The sequence below is a fragment of the Vulpes lagopus genome, chromosome 7 (assembly GCF_018345385.1).
Source record: "Vulpes lagopus strain Blue_001 chromosome 7, ASM1834538v1, whole genome shotgun sequence".
Taxonomy (NCBI): domain Eukaryota; kingdom Metazoa; phylum Chordata; class Mammalia; order Carnivora; family Canidae; genus Vulpes; species Vulpes lagopus.
Genome location: NC_054830.1, coordinates 98,010,464 through 98,027,520, shown reverse-complemented (window position 1 = coordinate 98,027,520; position 17,057 = coordinate 98,010,464). Strand labels below are relative to the sequence as shown.

The following is a 17,057-nucleotide window of genomic DNA, read 5'->3' as shown; positions in this document are numbered from 1 at the left end:
AGAGACTAAAAAGACAATAGAAATAATAAATGAAAGTAAGAGCTTATTTTTTGAAGAGATAAAATCGACAAACTTTTAGCTAGACTCACCAAGAAAAAGAAAGGGCTCAAATAAATAAATTCAGAAATGAAAAAGGAAATGTTACAATTGATATCATACAAATAATGAGACTACTATGGAAAAAGTATATGCTAACACACTGAATAACCTAGAAAAAAATGGATACATTCCTAGAAACATACAATCTACCAAAACCGAATCATGATGGGACAGAAAATCTGAACAGACCAATTACTAGTAGGGAGATAGAATGAGTAATCAAAAACAAACAGAAGTCCAATATAGACAGCTTCACTGGTGAATTCTAGCAGTCCAAAAAAAAAAAAATTAACAAAATCCCTCTCAAACTATCCCAAAAAATTTAAAGAGGAGGGAACTCTTCCAAACTCATGAGGCCAGCTTTACCCTGATACCAAAACCAGAAAAGGATGCTACAAGAAAGAAAAAATTAGAGACCAATATTTCTGTGAACACAGTTGCAAAATCCTCAACAAAATATTAACAAACCAAATCCAACAATATATTAAAAGGATCATATCCCCTGATCAAGTGAGATTTATTCCAAGGATGCAAGGATGGTTCAACAGCTACAAACCAGTCAATGTGATATACACATTAACGAAATGAAGGTAAAAATCATATAATCATTTCAATAGATGCAGAAAAAGCATTTGACAAAATTCAACATGTTTATGATAGATACTCTCAACAACATAGGCACAGAGGCAACATACCTCAAAATAATAAAGGCCATATACAACAAGTCCACAGGTAACCTCACACTTGATGGTGAAAACCTGAATGCTTTTCCTCTAAGATCAGGAAATAGATAAGGATGCCCACTCTTACCACTTTTATTTAACATGGTATTAGAAGTCCTGGCCAGAGAAATTAAGCAAGAAAAATAAAAGGCATCCAAATTGGAAAAAAAAAAGAAATAAAAATCACTATTTGTAGATGACTTGATATTATATAAACCCTAAAGACTCCAACAGAAAAACTGTTAGAACAAATTCATTAAAGTTGCAGGATACAACATCAAAACTCGAAAATCTGTTACATTACTATACATTAATAGTGAAGTATCAGAAAGAGAAATTAAGAAAACATCCTGTTTGGGTGCCTCAGTGGCTCAATTGCTAAGCATCTGACTCTTGATTTCAGCTTCAGTCATGATTTCAGGGTTGTGAGATCAAGCCCCATATCAGGTTCTGTGCTAGGCATGAAGGCTGCTTAAGATTCTCTCTCTCTCTCCCCCTCTCTCTTTACTCCTCCCCCAAAAAAAAGAAAAAGAAAGGAAGAAAACATGCCATTTACAATCGCATCAAAAAAAAAAAAATTAAGACACTTAGGGATATTTAACCAAGGAGGTGAAAGACGTGTAATTGAAAAATAAAAGACATTAATGAAAGATACAGATGAAGACACGATTAAATGGAAAAATACTCTATGCTCATGGATTGGAAGAATTAATATTGTTAACATTTTTATGCCACTCACAGCAATCTATAGATTCAATACAATCACTATAAAAATTCCAATGGTAGTTTTCACAGAAATAGAACAGTCCTAAGATTTGTATGGAACCATAAAAAATTCCAAATAACCAAAACAATCTTGAGAAAGAACAAAGCTTGAGGCATCACATTCCTTGATTTCAAATTATATTACAAAACTATAGTTATAAAAATAGTGTGTATTGGTATAAAATCCCAAACATTGATCAATGGGAGAACAGGGAAAAACGGGGAAGAGAAGAGGGAGCCTAGAAATAAACTCACACATTTACAGTCAATTAATTTATGACAAAGAAGCCAAGAATACACAGTAAGGAAAGGACAGTCTTTTCAATAAATGGTCTTGGGAAATTTGCACCATCACATGCAAAAGAATGAAACTAGACCATTATTTAGTCCATAAACAAAAGTTAACTCAAGACAGATCGAAAACTTGAATGTAAGCCTTGAAACCATAAAACTTCTAGAAGAATACATAGGCAGTAAGCTCTCTGACATCAGTCTTGGCAATAATTTCTTGAATCTGACACCAAAAGCAAAAGCAATAAAAGCAAAAATAGACAAGTGGGATTACATCAATCTAAAAAGTTTCTGCATAGGCAAGAAAACCATTAAAAGAAAGAAAAGGCAACCTACTGAATGGCAGAAATATTTGCAAATCACATAAGTATAAGGGGCTAATATCCAAAATATATAAAGAATTCATACAATTCAATAGTAAAAAAATAAAATTAAATTAAATTAAAAATGGGCAGAGGACCTAAACAGACATTAAAAAAAAAAAAGACATACAGATGACCAATGGATATATGAATAAATGCTCTACATTATTAACCATCAGGGAAATGCAAATCAAAACCACAATGAGATATTACCTCAAACCTGTTAGAATGGTTATTATCAAAAAGACTAGAAATAACAAGTGTTGACAAGGGAGGAGAAGAGAAGGGAACCCTCCTACGCTGCTAGTGGAAATGGAAATTGGTGTATAGAAGAGTATGCACTTTCCTCAAAAAACTAAAAATATAACAACATGATCCAGCAATTCCACTTCTGGGTTTTTATTTTTTTAAATGAATACTTTTCAATACTAATTCAAAAAGATATATATATATTCCCATGTTCATTGCAGCATTATTTACAATAGCCAAGATATGAAACTAACCTAAATCCCCATCAAGGGATGAATGTATAAAGAAAATGTGTTGTATATATGTATAAATGGAATATATATATGTGGTGTATATCTGTAAATTGAATATATATATATATATGGGATATTATTGAATATATATTGAATTGAATATATATATATATATGGGATATTATTCAACCATAAAAAAGGCAGGAAATCTTGCCATTTGCAAAAACATGGATGGATCTAGAGGACATCATGCTAACTGAAAGAAGTCAGACAGAGAAAGATATGTTATGATCTCTAATAGGTGGAATATATATTATATATATTTGTTTATATGATTATATGATTTATAGTACTAGACATTTATATTATACTTATATATTTATATGCATAATAATTTCTTAAATATAAGATGAGAATATTGTTAGTTAATAGATACTCCTTGTTTAATTTATTCAATTATTTATTTAGTTCCAGAGAGGATATAAGGTAGCTTATTCGACATCCACCCAATATAGAATCTTAATGGTTTCCAGAGGTTTTGCCAGACTACATGCAAAAAATCAACACACAAAATAGCACAGGCCAAAATGTGCCAAAAAGAAAAGTAGGATAAATCTGTGTCTTTCCAGTTGAGAAAGCTCTGATTAATGCTACAGAGAATGCTTCATAAGTTTTCATCATAGAATTTGAAAAAACTGCCCCAAGATTCTCCATTTCTTTGTTGTATTTCCAGCCAAGAGAAAACTCCCCACATAACTACAGACTTCCTAAACTTCAAAATGAGGTGTCAGCTCTAAATGACCCAGAGGCAAAATCCAACTTCTAGTTTGCCTTGTTTTCTTTGGATATTAACCATTCCAGCATTAGGCAAGTGATTGAGATTGGAATATCTAAAAGACCATAGCTCAAGGAATGCAGAGATATAAAACAACAGGGCAATTCAAAGCTAATTTTAAAAAATTGCAATTCGATCACACATTTCCTAAAAGTGACAGTGGAGTTTTTAATTATCGCAAAAATTAGGAGGAGTCTAATTCCTAAATTAGTGGTTTACTCTCCTTTGGTCCAAACAGTTGTTTGCTATAGTTGAGACAGGATTCATATTTCCATTGCTTAGAAAGGAATAATTTAATGTTTAAAAAGAAGTAACTAGATATAAACATATAACTTCTGACTCCATCATAAACAAACGAAACGTGTATCATTAAAATGAATGAAGTGGTCTGGTGCTTCTTGACTAAAATAACAATGTCATATCCTTGGGCACCATCAGAATTTTGAAACACCTTAGCCCTGAAAAGATAATGATCCCCATCCCCACCATGTAACAAAGACTAAAACAAACTATTAAATCACAAATAGTGAAATAAGAAAGTGAATAAGAAAATGCAATAAAGACTTTCATTGCTTTTTAAAATAACAAAAAATTGCAAAAATGCCTTTAAAAATAACAAATATCACATATCGTTCCTCCCAATAATGTACTGCTTTTGTTTGCTTCTGCTCTGTTTGCTCACTAAATACTAATCTCAGTCAAGAAGCACAAAAATTAAAGGCCTATATGGAGATAATCATACTAGTCTGAGGAGCTTTAAGGTCCTTCAAAAGTTCTTTTGAACCAGCAAGGATATGGCCTCCATGTCAGATAGTCATGTCTGATGCTGGAGAAAGGCCAAGCCAGAGTGGGTGTTCAATCTGTGAGCAGACCATGCATCTGTACTTATAGAATGACATAATGGGATTCCACCTTCATGTCAACAGTGGGGAACAGATTTCACAGAGCTTCCACCTCCAAAAGAGATTGAATTTTTGCCATCTCTTCCTAAGCTGTTGGGAAGTAGATAGATGGTAACTGTCCATGGGCTGCACATCTCCCAATGGAAAACTACTGGTTAACTACAAAATGTTAGGACTCAACATGATCTTTTTCAAAAGTTTAGCTTCCCTTTGTTATAACAATACAAGTAGCAAAGCAATTTGATTGTTTCATTGTTTATGGTAGTAGATTGAATTTTCTCATGAATGCACTCTTTTTGAGATACTGCATCTGAAACTTCAGAGATTCCACATTTCAGCCAAAGCCAGAACACAGAGATGAAAAAAGTCTCCAAAAGATAAATTATGCTCTAAAATCCCAAACATGCTTATATTTATGAAAGGAGTTTCTCTTTTTTTTTTCTTCGAGAGAGAGAGAGAGAGAGAGAGAGAGAGAGAGAGAATATGCACATGAGTAGGGAAGGGACAGAAGGAGAGAATCCTAAGCAGGCTCCACACTCAGCCCAAAGCCCAATGAGGGACTTGATCTCCTGACTGTGAGATTGACCTGAGCCAAAATCAAGAATCAGACGCTTAACTGACTGAACCATTCAGGTGCCCTGTGAAAAGAGCTTTTAATAATGCATATAATTTATCGCAATTGACTACAAAACAAAAACCTTAATAAGTTCTGATTTTTCACATTTCAAATTAGAAGTCATTCTACATTCCTAGTGGCTTGATTTATTTCGTTACTGCAGAACTCTTACTTTCATCAAATAGGATTCTTTAATAATCTCATGATTAAATCCATAATACAATGATAAGCAACATATGTTAAAACGATGGAATGCTTCCAAATCATCAAAGAAAATTTTAATTTTGTTCCATTTAATTTTGATATCATATATGTTTTATTATATACTACCTGAAAAACTGGTAATTGATGTAGCATTTACATATATGCAGTATTCAACTAATCATATGATCTAACACATTCCAGTTTTAAGACATTGTTCTCAAAAAGGTTTGATTTCCAAGGAAAATTTAAAAAGGAAAAAATTAGAATTGTCCTACCTTGATTATTTCTGTTTGTCATATTATATGCAAACAGATGAATTAAGAGATGCCACACTGAATATAGCAAAAGAAAAATTTAACCAAGATTCTTGACAAATATTAAAATATCAAATTCCAGCCTTATATAACTATTTTACAATTATTCATTCAGCATAAGTAGAGAACATTTTAAGTGAGTAAAATTCTTTCTGTACACGTTCAGAAATGCATTTTAAATAACAGCTTTATTAATTTCAAATGCAAAGAACATATCCTTTGTTTAGTCTGACGAACTTACATTACTTATCAATTCTTTTTTCTATTAACCACCCTCCCCCACCCCATTCTTCCTAAAATGAGTGAGGAAGCTTTTAAAAAATGTTTGGACATGATTCACTCTGAGTTATCATGCTATACAGGGAAAACATTACTCAAGTAAAAAGAAGAAATTTTAGTAAAGCTAAAGGCATACCCCAATGAAATTTTCTCAACTTAAGAAAATTTCTCACAAATTTATTACATTTGAAATAGTCTGTCTTTTTTATTCTACTCTCCCACCAACACAAAAAATAAAATAATAAATTTAACTGGAAATTACATTTAATTTTTTTCTGATTTTTGTATGTGTTATCAATCCGTAGTAATTTTGAATGATTTTGATAAAAGACCAATCAAGTTAGCATACATTTTTCAATCTATATTTAATCAAAACTTTTGACCTTTGAAGTATCTGCTACTTTTGCCAAACAGTAAGGTTTTGTACAATACAGAGTAGTGAATATGTAGTTGGAAAAATATATTTTTTTCTAAGATAAAAATAAGGAACAAAATATAGGCAAGACTCAAAAAGAAAAAGTATATTGTCTTGACTTTGCACTTTTCCTTGCATATTTACTTACTGTATCTTTGTAACATCATTTCAAAATAAGACCGGTCTATTTTCTTACAGTTTGGGGTTTTTTAGATAGTACAATCTCACAGTAGCAAAGTTCTATGACAAGGGAGGTCAAATAATTAAGGACCTAATACTAATTCTACCTGAGGAAACTTTTATTATTACTTTTCATAAATGTTTTGGTTTATTTTCAACGAAAACAATGAAATTATTTGGGGAGGTAGGGGACTTATGTGGGGAGTTTGGATTTTTTTTGTTCATTTTGTTTTGGTTTTGTTGGTTTATTCTTAGAGCACTCTCTTCCCCAAGTTGCAAATACAAATAAAATTATTCTGATAATGAAATAGTAGAAATTCTTCTTTGCACAAGTTTTATACTATGAGGAAAAAACACAAAATGCCCCTAAATTAATGTCAAATTCTATATATTCAGATTTAGAAGCAAGGAAACTATGAAGACAGCCAAGTTATAAAAGCGCGTTTTCAGATCTGGAACAACTTCTGGACATAAAGAGGGTATTTGGCATACATCATACCAAAGGAAAAGTCTTACTTTCATTATTTCCTGATTCTTGGAATCTAATAAAAACCTTATGGAATAAAAACTTGTTTGAAAAAAATCCCTCACTGAAAACACAACCACCCTCTAGCCCAACCCTCCTTATAAAGTAATACGAGTTGATAAACTATAATAAGAGTATGGAAATTTTTACTTTTTCTTGTGCAATTTAAAAGAATGATGAAGTAGTTTTTTGGCTTTTTAAGCAGCAGTGACTTTTAGCACCTGAACAATGTACAACTAAAATACACGCATGTTCATTTTTCAAGAAACATCACCAAAAATTAAAACGGTGGTGGTTAGGTAAGTACTGATGACGCCGATATAGAAGTATTTGCCACTGTGAAGGGCCTATGGAGAATCACATCTTGTCCTGATCATACCTGCCTGCCAGAACAAAATAGGCAGCTGACCAATCATGGGGTGTTTACCTATACAGTGGTACCTTTGTTCTCCAACAATGTTAGATTGCAAATGTCCTGGAGCACATATTTACCTGGAGGATTCTTGGCAGGATCATTGTGGCTTGGACTTCCTGATTGTCCAGAATCTATAAAGAAATCACAGAAAATGTTTTCTTTTTAATTTGTTTTGAATGAATTTCACAATCCTCAGAAGGACTTTTTAAAAAAATTTTTAAGATGCAACAACGAAGCTGAGTGTTTAAAAAAAGTATACTTTCCCAAGCCTTTCAGCAGCAACACTTTATTTATCGAGCTAGATAAATGTCCATACATATTTCTATGTCAAAATGAAAAAATAAAGTAGAGATCTACCATATTCTCAGAATGGAGCAAGGCTTTTTTGAAACAAAAGGTCTGGCTACAAAGCCACTAAAGGTGGTTTGAAGGTTGGGCCTGTTAGTACCAATATGAAATAAAGCAGATATATCCCCAAAAATGCAACCTGAGTGTAATTAAACATGCTTTTAAGAACCTGAAAATGTTTTTATTCGAAGAGTAAAATACACAGAAACGAGTCCATTTTTCCAGGATTTCATGTGCATACACACATATCCACTCCCATAATCTCCCAACCTACTGGATCCAGGCCCAGATTTGTCTTCATCCCATAATAGCAATCGATTTGCAAACACCAAGAAGAGCATAAATTACTAGGTAGAAACTAACATAGCTTTATGGAGAGCAAATTGTTGGATCAATTTAATTTCCATCTGTGATAGACAGACTGCAGATAAGGAGAAAAAGATCAATGTAGTATAATCAAATTTCCTATCCCACGTTATTTTTCATTGATGCTTTCTATAGGAAACGTAGAGGCTATACTACAGTTAGGCAACATGCCTTTCCCAGCTAACCTAACACTCGTGTTTTGTTCGTTCCTCTTTCCTCTACGTCCCCTCTGCATTTATCTATGTCATTTGCCCCATATCATTATACACTTACTTGCAGGTTGCTTTATCATCTTATTTTATTGGTCCTAGTATTTAAGTTTTGTCTCCCCAACTAAATTGCATGCTCCTAAGCTGAGGCAGAGATTCTATCTACTTCTTTTGTGTCTTCCTCAGTGCGCAGTGTGCTGTTCAAGGCTGTAAATGCACCAGGCTTTCGGTAAACGCCGGAGGAATGGAAGGCTCAGATTCAGCAGCCTTCTCTGCCTGCCTAGGAAAGGCAATTTTGAACTTGATACTGAATTTCAACAAAATTTGATCGGTGGCCATAGATAAATCTCTTCCCTGAAATCTTGCCATGGTACCTATGCCAAGACAAGAATCCAGTCTCATTTAAGCAGAAAAATCTTATGCTGGTTTTTTCACCAGGGTGATTCTGTTCATCCATGTAAGTGATTAGCATATTGCAATTGCTGCTTTGATGTGAAATGCAAGGGGATCCTGTTAAGTCTCTTCCTGTATAGAATTTGGCCATTTATTTTTGCACTTTGCCTCATGCCTGCTAACTAGATGTAATGCTGAAATCAGAATTCCACCTCTTCATCATATTTCCTTTGTCTTTTTTTTCTCTAGAATAGTTTTCATGAAATCTACACGAATATATGTGGTGATTCCCACATTATCCAACAATTGATTTCTGATTTCCCAGAATGCAAGCAAAGAAACTCATAAGGGTCACTCAAGCTAGTGTCTCCTGCAGATGGTCAGAGTTGGATATCCTCTAAAATGTTTGTCTCTCATGAATTCTCTCATTGTTTCTGAAATCGAGGCAAGACTCAGTGACTTATAACTTAGAAGGTCAATCTTTCTCTTTCTACATTCCTAAAAAAGATGGTATAATATTGGCCACTTTCCAGGCATGGAGTATGATAGTTACATAAAAATGATAAATTACATTATTTTGCTACTGCTTCAGTTATTTCTGCCTTGAGTCCCTCTGACAAATGTCCTTCAATACTGATACTACATTCCAGTTTAATTTCTCAAGTGACCCTAACATTTTGAGGCGTTCCTACTTTTATTATTATTGTTGCCGTCATTGTTGTTCAGTTAACATACCACTGAACAGAGAGCCTCTTCATATTTTCTTTTTCCTTTTAACGTTTACTTCACATTTATGGAGGCCTAGACCTTGCATCCTTCAAGGTCGCTAATGCCACCTTCCTGATGACACATGAGGCAGGTTGAGGTTGTCCTCAGGGGACAGTGGTTGTAGACTCTCCATGAGCCTTAGCATGTTTACTTAAATCAATTTCAAAATGGTACCACAAAACTCTTTCCCAACATCTGGCTGCTAAAACTTGGGTCAATTAAAAAAGTGAATGTCTCTTCTATTCCTAAAAGTATTCAGCTAGAACACTGGCACCCCCATTACCACAGCATCCCACTTGGGAAACTCTATTCTTTTCTGCTGCAAATTACCCCTTCCCCCATTTCCAACAACTGCACACCAACTTCTTCATTTGAAAACAATATAATTACTAAAAAACAACAACAACAACAACAACAAAAACAAGTATTTGAGGAAAAACTGAAGTAGACACTAAATTTGAGTCACACACTTGCTTTTAATAAGAATTCCACTTTCTAAAATGATCTGGCATTTACTGGCACACAAAGGCAGATTTTCCCCTCATATTCCAAAGTCTGTGCCTTTTCATGAAGTAAAATAGTATAAACTAGATCCCAAAACATAGAATAGGGCCCCCTTAGAGAGTGAGCAAGTTAACATTTACTTTTCAGACTATAAATTCTAACGCTATAATCTACTCTTAACTCTTATGGCATCTTATACCAGTCACTTAATTCCAACTGCTGGAAAAGGAAGTAACTGGGGAGTCACACTTGGCAGAGAAACCAAAATGGACTGTTATTGTGGTTAACTTCAGAGAAGGAATTATTCAGACCACATTTAAAACCCTTCCAATTCACCACCCAGGTCACATTACTCTACACCCTTTTCTTCAACCACTTCCATCACTTGCTCAAGGCCTGTGTGTGTGTGTCTGTGTGTATTTAATATGTTATTGTGTATTCTAGCTCTGTTCCTCACTAGTAGTGTGATTTTGTGCAAAATTACTTAACTCTTAGAGCCTTGTGGTCTATATTTTTACAACTGTAATACTATCTATCTCATAGAATCATCGCAAAGCTTTCATTATGTAAACCATCATGTACTGGTCATACACATCCCATACAATCCGTAAGTGAAATATATCAATCACAGAGGTCACAGTCAAAGAATGATTAATATATTTAATGGACTAATTCTCAGGAAAAAAGGAAGAAAAGGGATATGACTAAATTCTGCCCACCAGTCCCAGGGCAAGCATGTAAAATGGTCTGTGGTAAATGGCCTGACCATGAAGGAGTGTGTGCCTGCTGAGAATTCCTATGTTAAAGCTATAGCCACCCTCTCCTCTCAAGGGAGAATTGCAAGGCCTCAGGAGCTCTCATGCTCAAAAGGCAGTAGGTACAAGCCACTTGATGAAGATTACCTCCAGAAGACTGAAGTCTTTGAAGAACAAGGCTGGTAAGAATGGGGGTTGTGAGTTGCCCAGCACACTGGGTCTTGAGTCTAGAACAATCTGGATGCAGTGGAGAACAAGAGAGGGAAATGGAACTTGAAGGCAGCACACCTAAACCAGTCCTTCATCGTTCCTTCCACATTTTATTTTCTCTTCCTTGACCCCAATCTAGATCTTCTACATTTTGTTGTCTCTTTCTGACTTCACTGGACATGATGTAGAACTGAAATAGCTTGTATTACTTATACGAGTATAATTATTGTACTTCTAAAAACCTCATCTTACCCTTATTCTTTATATTTAAAAGTGTCAGTTAAATGTATATGTCTTCTTCTTGGAAAAATATAATTAATGAAGCCATTTCTAAGTTACTACTTTTGGAACTCAATCTATTCCTCCTCCTCCAGGAATAAGAAAAGATTCACATCCCCACATGACCCTTACCAACTTTTCTTCAATCCTGTTGTGCACTCCCTTTTAAAAAGCAGCCAGCCTTTTATGGCTCTTCTAATATCTCAACTTTACCTAAAGAATGGCCAGCTTTGGGGTACCTGGGTGGCTCAGTCGGTTAAGTGTCTGCCTTTGGCTTGGGTCATGATACTGGAGTCCCAGGATCCAGCCCCATGTTGGCCTCCCTACTTTTCCCTCTCTCTCTGTCCCTCCTCCCAGCTCATGCTCTCTTGCTCTCTCACTCTCTCTCAAATAAATATAATCTTAAAAAGAGAAATGGTCAGTTTCCCTAATGACCCAGTTTTTTTTTTAGAAGATCCTGGGATATTTAAGTGACCTAAATGGCTTCTCCAAAGTTACATGACAACTATTAAAACATATGTTCTCTACATAGGCCACCCATTCAGTCACACTGCCTCTTGAGAGGTTATGATGCAATCTGCAAATCACGTACAGCCAAGTGATCTTTTAGTAGATTAAATGTTTCTGGGAACTTGACCTTCCCCTAACTTCCCTCCTCCTTCTTACCATTTACCAATACATTCAAAACCTTTTTCATAAATTTTAAAAGCCCATAGCTATTCTAAGTTGGAAACAATTATTATTAAAATCTATAAGCTTACTGATGCTTGAAAAAGAGGAGAACTCTAAATCAAATTTAGTCTGGATTCTCCCTGCTAAACAAAGAGAATTCTAATGCTTTACTAACAATCTAGTGGAAGTCCAATAAAATATTCGCTAAATATGTAAGATAATAAACAAATAATCACCACTTAAATGTTTGTTATTGAGTACCAACTTTCTGAAGTACTCAATTATCTGATGGGGGCAGATCATCAAAACTGAAAAATTTCTGAAGGTAACTACTGTAAGCATCGATTAGATATGAATCAGTAAGATTCACAGAATACCTTCTATATCCCAATTGCTGATGTCTGGAACATAAAAAGGTTCTTAATACATGCCTATTAAATTTCCAATTAATTTATAATAATGACCCTTAAAATACTGTTTTAAGAAGAAGAATATACATTCTATGCCTTCTAGAGCTCAGAGGCTGCCCAAAAAGAAATAAATGTACAAATAAAATATAATACAGTGATAGGTGCTAATAACGAGTCTTATATCAAGATCAGCAAACAATTGGTTCTTCCTAGGAAGGATGAGTAAGGGTGTGTCATAGAAAGTATCAGAGGGAAGGACCTAAGGAACAGATCCTTGAAAAATGAACATATGTCATATTATGATAGTACATAATTCTACTCTGCTACCAAGGCTTTTTAAAACCCTAAACTGGTTAAGCCACTTCACTGCTAAAACCCTTACATGTATTCCAAATACAGAAAAATCTCCAAATTTTTTAGCATGCAATCATTCCAGACACCTTCTGGCCTTTACCAACTCTCAGGTCATATTTTAGTCTTCTGCTTCCCCATGTATCATCCACACTTGATGCCTCCAAGTCTTTGCACATTGTGTCCCCCTTTTTTTCCTCCCCAAAGTCCTTCATGTTGAGGTCATGCGCCTTTTAGATTCATGAAATACATGAAGGGATGCTGACCTATTTAGCCTACCCCCCTAATCTTCAATATACTGCTTGACACTCGGTTGAGTAAACTAAATGAGTAGCAAACAATTGGTCTATAAAATTAAGGAAGTGTACAAAGAAGAAAGACTAGCCATGCCCCTTAGGTGAAGAAACATACATTAGAAGTCAAACAGACACACCTTTGGTGGCCAACAAAAAGAGGAAGAGGGTTAGGTGTACTAGTCCTGGCCTGAAGTTAAGGCTCAGTTCTGCTTCCTTTACTTCCCGATGGAATATTTGGAAATGGGAGGGAGTAGATAAGAGAGACTATTTTAGTCAGAATTAATTTGGGAGTCTCTCCTACAAAGGGAAGAAATGTTCGGTAAGGGCCCGGAAGCAGGCCCCCAGTTTGCAAGCTGGAGGCCAAGAAGCTTTTAATGACCTTTACACATAAGCTGTCTTTATATTCCTGGATGAAACCTATTTCAGGAATTCATTTTCTTTTCTGACACCATGACTGGAGTATCAACAGAAAAACTAAATTTGAGAGGCATGATTTTAATTTATAGTCATGTTGATGCAAAGGACTGAAGAAGGTAATTTGTCATATCCCTTCTAGCTCTAAAATTCTATGATTCTATAACAATATGGCTTTTATATCAAGGGATATCAGAAGAGTAAATGAAACCCACACTGTAACCTGTTAACCTACAGATAGCCTCTTGCTAGAACTAAAATTAGTCATCATGTGATAAAGGGCCCCTTTGTCATATTCTTTTGCTTTAAGCAGGTAAAGAAATAGCCCATTGTCAACTAAAGAATACCATGGGATTTTTTTAAAAGACTTAGAATGGTCCCCTTCTTTCTCTCCTAAACGTTAATTACTAACATACTAAAATAGTATATTTTTACAAATTAAATATGTAGCATGCCAGAAAGAATCACTTAAGAAAGAGAAAAGTCAAGATGTAAGGAACAAGCAAAACCCTGAGGGAAGGGATACAAATGCATGCATTTTATAATAGGGACACAAAAAAATAAGACAAAACTAGGCACCTTTTTAAAGGGGGTGCAGGAGGAGAAAACTGTTCTCTTAGGGCACCACCTCCCTCACCTTCTTCCATCTCCCTCTGCCCCAAGCGCTGTTCCTCTCTCTTGATAGTTTATTTTCCACAATGGCTGCTTCCCTGGGATTTACAGTGATTTAGCTTTATATAATTGCAAGTCTGATTACATAATTCACCATATTTTTCTCCAGCACAGTTAAAATACTACATGGCTTCACTTTTAATGGAGGACTGCTTCATCAATTGGGGTGACACAAAATTATAGTTTTACAATATTTTCTTTTTCCTCTATTAAATGCTTATTAGAATAACACACACAAAAAAGAACAAAGAAAAACTAAGTGCTTTCCTTGTCTCTCATAAGCATGTAAAGGTGTAGGAAAATGCCTGCTCGTTCTTTCTGTCTCCCTCTGTCTCTCTCTAGCTTCTGTATCTCTCTCTCTTCTCAATAGGGCATTCCATTATATGGCATCTGCTTCCTTGCAAAACTTGGTTAACCATGTACCCATGGAAAGCATCAACTCTGTCACTTTGTTAACAGAGTCTGTGATATATTTTTGCTGAATCTGTGCTCCCTCCACTAAACCCAGTTCTGAGTAGGAAGAGAAATCAAACCTCTCTGAATATGTTTGGCAGAAGCAAACTAATATTCAGGAAACATGGCTTCCTACATATTCTTAATCATGCTTTTTAATCTATATTATTTCCCATCTAAAGGCCCATGATCTTCCTTTTCATTGGCTAACACAGATTTTTAAATATATGTTCAATATTAACAAAACTCATAGTTTTAAGAGAGGTTGCTGCATTGAGGGTCATTACAGATAAATTAACTTAACCAAAGAAAATATAAAACAAGAGCGTAGATATGTAATATATCCTCTATATCTTATTTCCACATGTTCCACTAGTTCTACTTTTAAACTTTCTCTTGAAGAGCTACGTTTTTGGTTTTAACAGGGTGATTGGGTTCAAAGCATCATATCTCAGGGATTAAAATAACAATTTATTTGGACTTAGGACCAAAATTGGTTCACAAGGAATTAGCCAAAAGACAGAGGCCACTGAAATTTAAGGGGAAAAAAATCATATGCCTGCATGAGAGCAAATTAAACCTGTTCTCAGGAGGGGACTATCGACCAATGCACATACAAACACCCCTGCACAAAAAGTGTTAAACCTGCCAATATCTGTGACCAAAAGTCTGCACTGCTTCATTAACTAGCACCAAAACCTCACAAACGAAAGCAGGGATAATAGTATCTGACCTTTCTGACCTAAGATTAAGTTCAATGACTCTTTACTGATCCAGGGATTGAGTGAACCAAAGGTCACAACCAGGATCATCGACACTTCTTGCTTTCTAAGCCTTTACCCTATAGAATGCAAAGACACCATACTGATCATTGTCAAGATTGCTAAGTTTCTACAGTGTGTTTTCAATTAAGTAAATAAAATGTGGTAATTAAATCAAGATTGCGTAATATGTTTTTGATTTGTAATCTCATTTAAATTAATTAACTGACTCAATCCTTGTTTAGTTTTTAAACTGGCCTAGTTAGGGAAAGAGTCCCCGGGAGCAAATCCAGCTTTCTATCTTTAAAAACAAGGCAAAGCAATCTGGCATACTTAAAAAAATTTTTAATGCACCAGGAAAATATAAATACAGAGGCAGGGGTGTTAGTGTAGTGGAGGGAGGAGTTTTATGGCATGATTTTGACTAAAAAAATAGTTCTTGCACTAGAGAGAAATAAACCAAGACATTATTTATTCAAAACATTTCTTTTCCAATTTTATGAAGATTGCATGTTTGTTGGAAGCAAAACATCTCCAGCTGTATTTTAAGTTTCTGAAGAGAGTTGTAAGATTTATAATCTTTCATAAATGCTGCCCATATCTCATAATATTAGATGAACACGCCACTGCGTACTTTAAGGAAAAATTGGCCAATACGTTTTGCCACATGAAAACAATGAAGTACTTTCCAAAGCCCAGCCAGATCCAGTAGGAAAAGATGAGATGAATGTCCTGTCTTTCCCATCTGGGAGACATTGTGGATTTTAGCTATTCTATATAATATACATTTTTTTCCCTTGGAAACCAAGAAACCTGCATTTTATAGTAAGGCATGTAGTGCAAAGAGAATGTTGGTGAAATATGAATCTGAAAATGAAAACCAGAACGTCATCAGACTCAAGAACATAATTATAGAGGCAAGTTGAAAAAAATCAATGTAAAATTTCAATATAAACCAAATGCAACCTATCTATGATCATATTAGTCTTAAGATTTTCTCTTAAAAGGAAAGCATGGAAAAATAAATGCTCTCTTATCTCCAAAGCCCTGAATAGCACTTGTTACATTGTCTGACATGGTGACTGACTTATCCATTTTATTTTGTCCAAGGGTTTTCATGGATTAATATAAATCCTACAGGTGCCACAGTCCTGTGGACACATGGCCCCTTTGTGCTAGCTAGGTCGTTCCATGTATTTCTCCAAAACTTAATATCATATTGTATATCTAGATTAAAACCAGATACAAGACTTTCTAATATTTTGTTGGCAATTTTTCTTCTCAGGGAGCAGGCTGTGTTTTCTCAAAACTGTCTGGAGAGTCAGAATGCCTGGGTCCCATTCAGTAACTGCCAACCACTTGTACTCTGACCCTAAGCAAACCACTCATGCCTCAATCAGTTTTCACGTTGCCCAATCATTTAAAACCAGATGAGAAAAAGGTACAAATTTTTAGCCTTAGTTAAAATTTACAAATTTACAAAAGGAATAAGAGGGTGAAAAATAACTTCACACAATAGTGAAAATATGCACAAGTATTTGTGGAGAAAGATTAACATACTTTTTTTTAAGATTTTATTTATTTATTCATATGAGAGAGAGAGAGAGAAAGAGAGAGAGAGAGAGAGGCAGAGACACAGGCAGAGGGACAAGCAGGCTCCATGAAGGGAGCCTGACGTGGGACCCGATCCCGGGACTCCAGGATCACACCCTGAGCTGAAGGCAACGCTAAACCGCTGAGCCACCCGGGCACCCTAACATACTTTTTAAAAATACATTTTAAGGTTTAA

General features: G+C 35.0%; 1 protein-coding gene across 10 annotated transcripts in view; it reads right to left on the bottom strand.

Annotated features, from left to right (window-relative positions):
- NFIB (nuclear factor I B) overlaps positions 1-17,057 on the bottom strand; it is a 242,020-nt gene that overhangs the window by 93,767 nt on the left and 131,196 nt on the right. For all 10 annotated transcript variants that reach the window (XM_041760894.1, XM_041760893.1, XM_041760895.1 and 7 more), the window contains exon 3: positions 7,485-7,538. In XM_041760894.1, the coding sequence (XP_041616828.1) occupies positions 7,485-7,538 (54 nt within the window). The remainder of the gene's footprint in view (positions 1-7,484; positions 7,539-17,057) is intronic.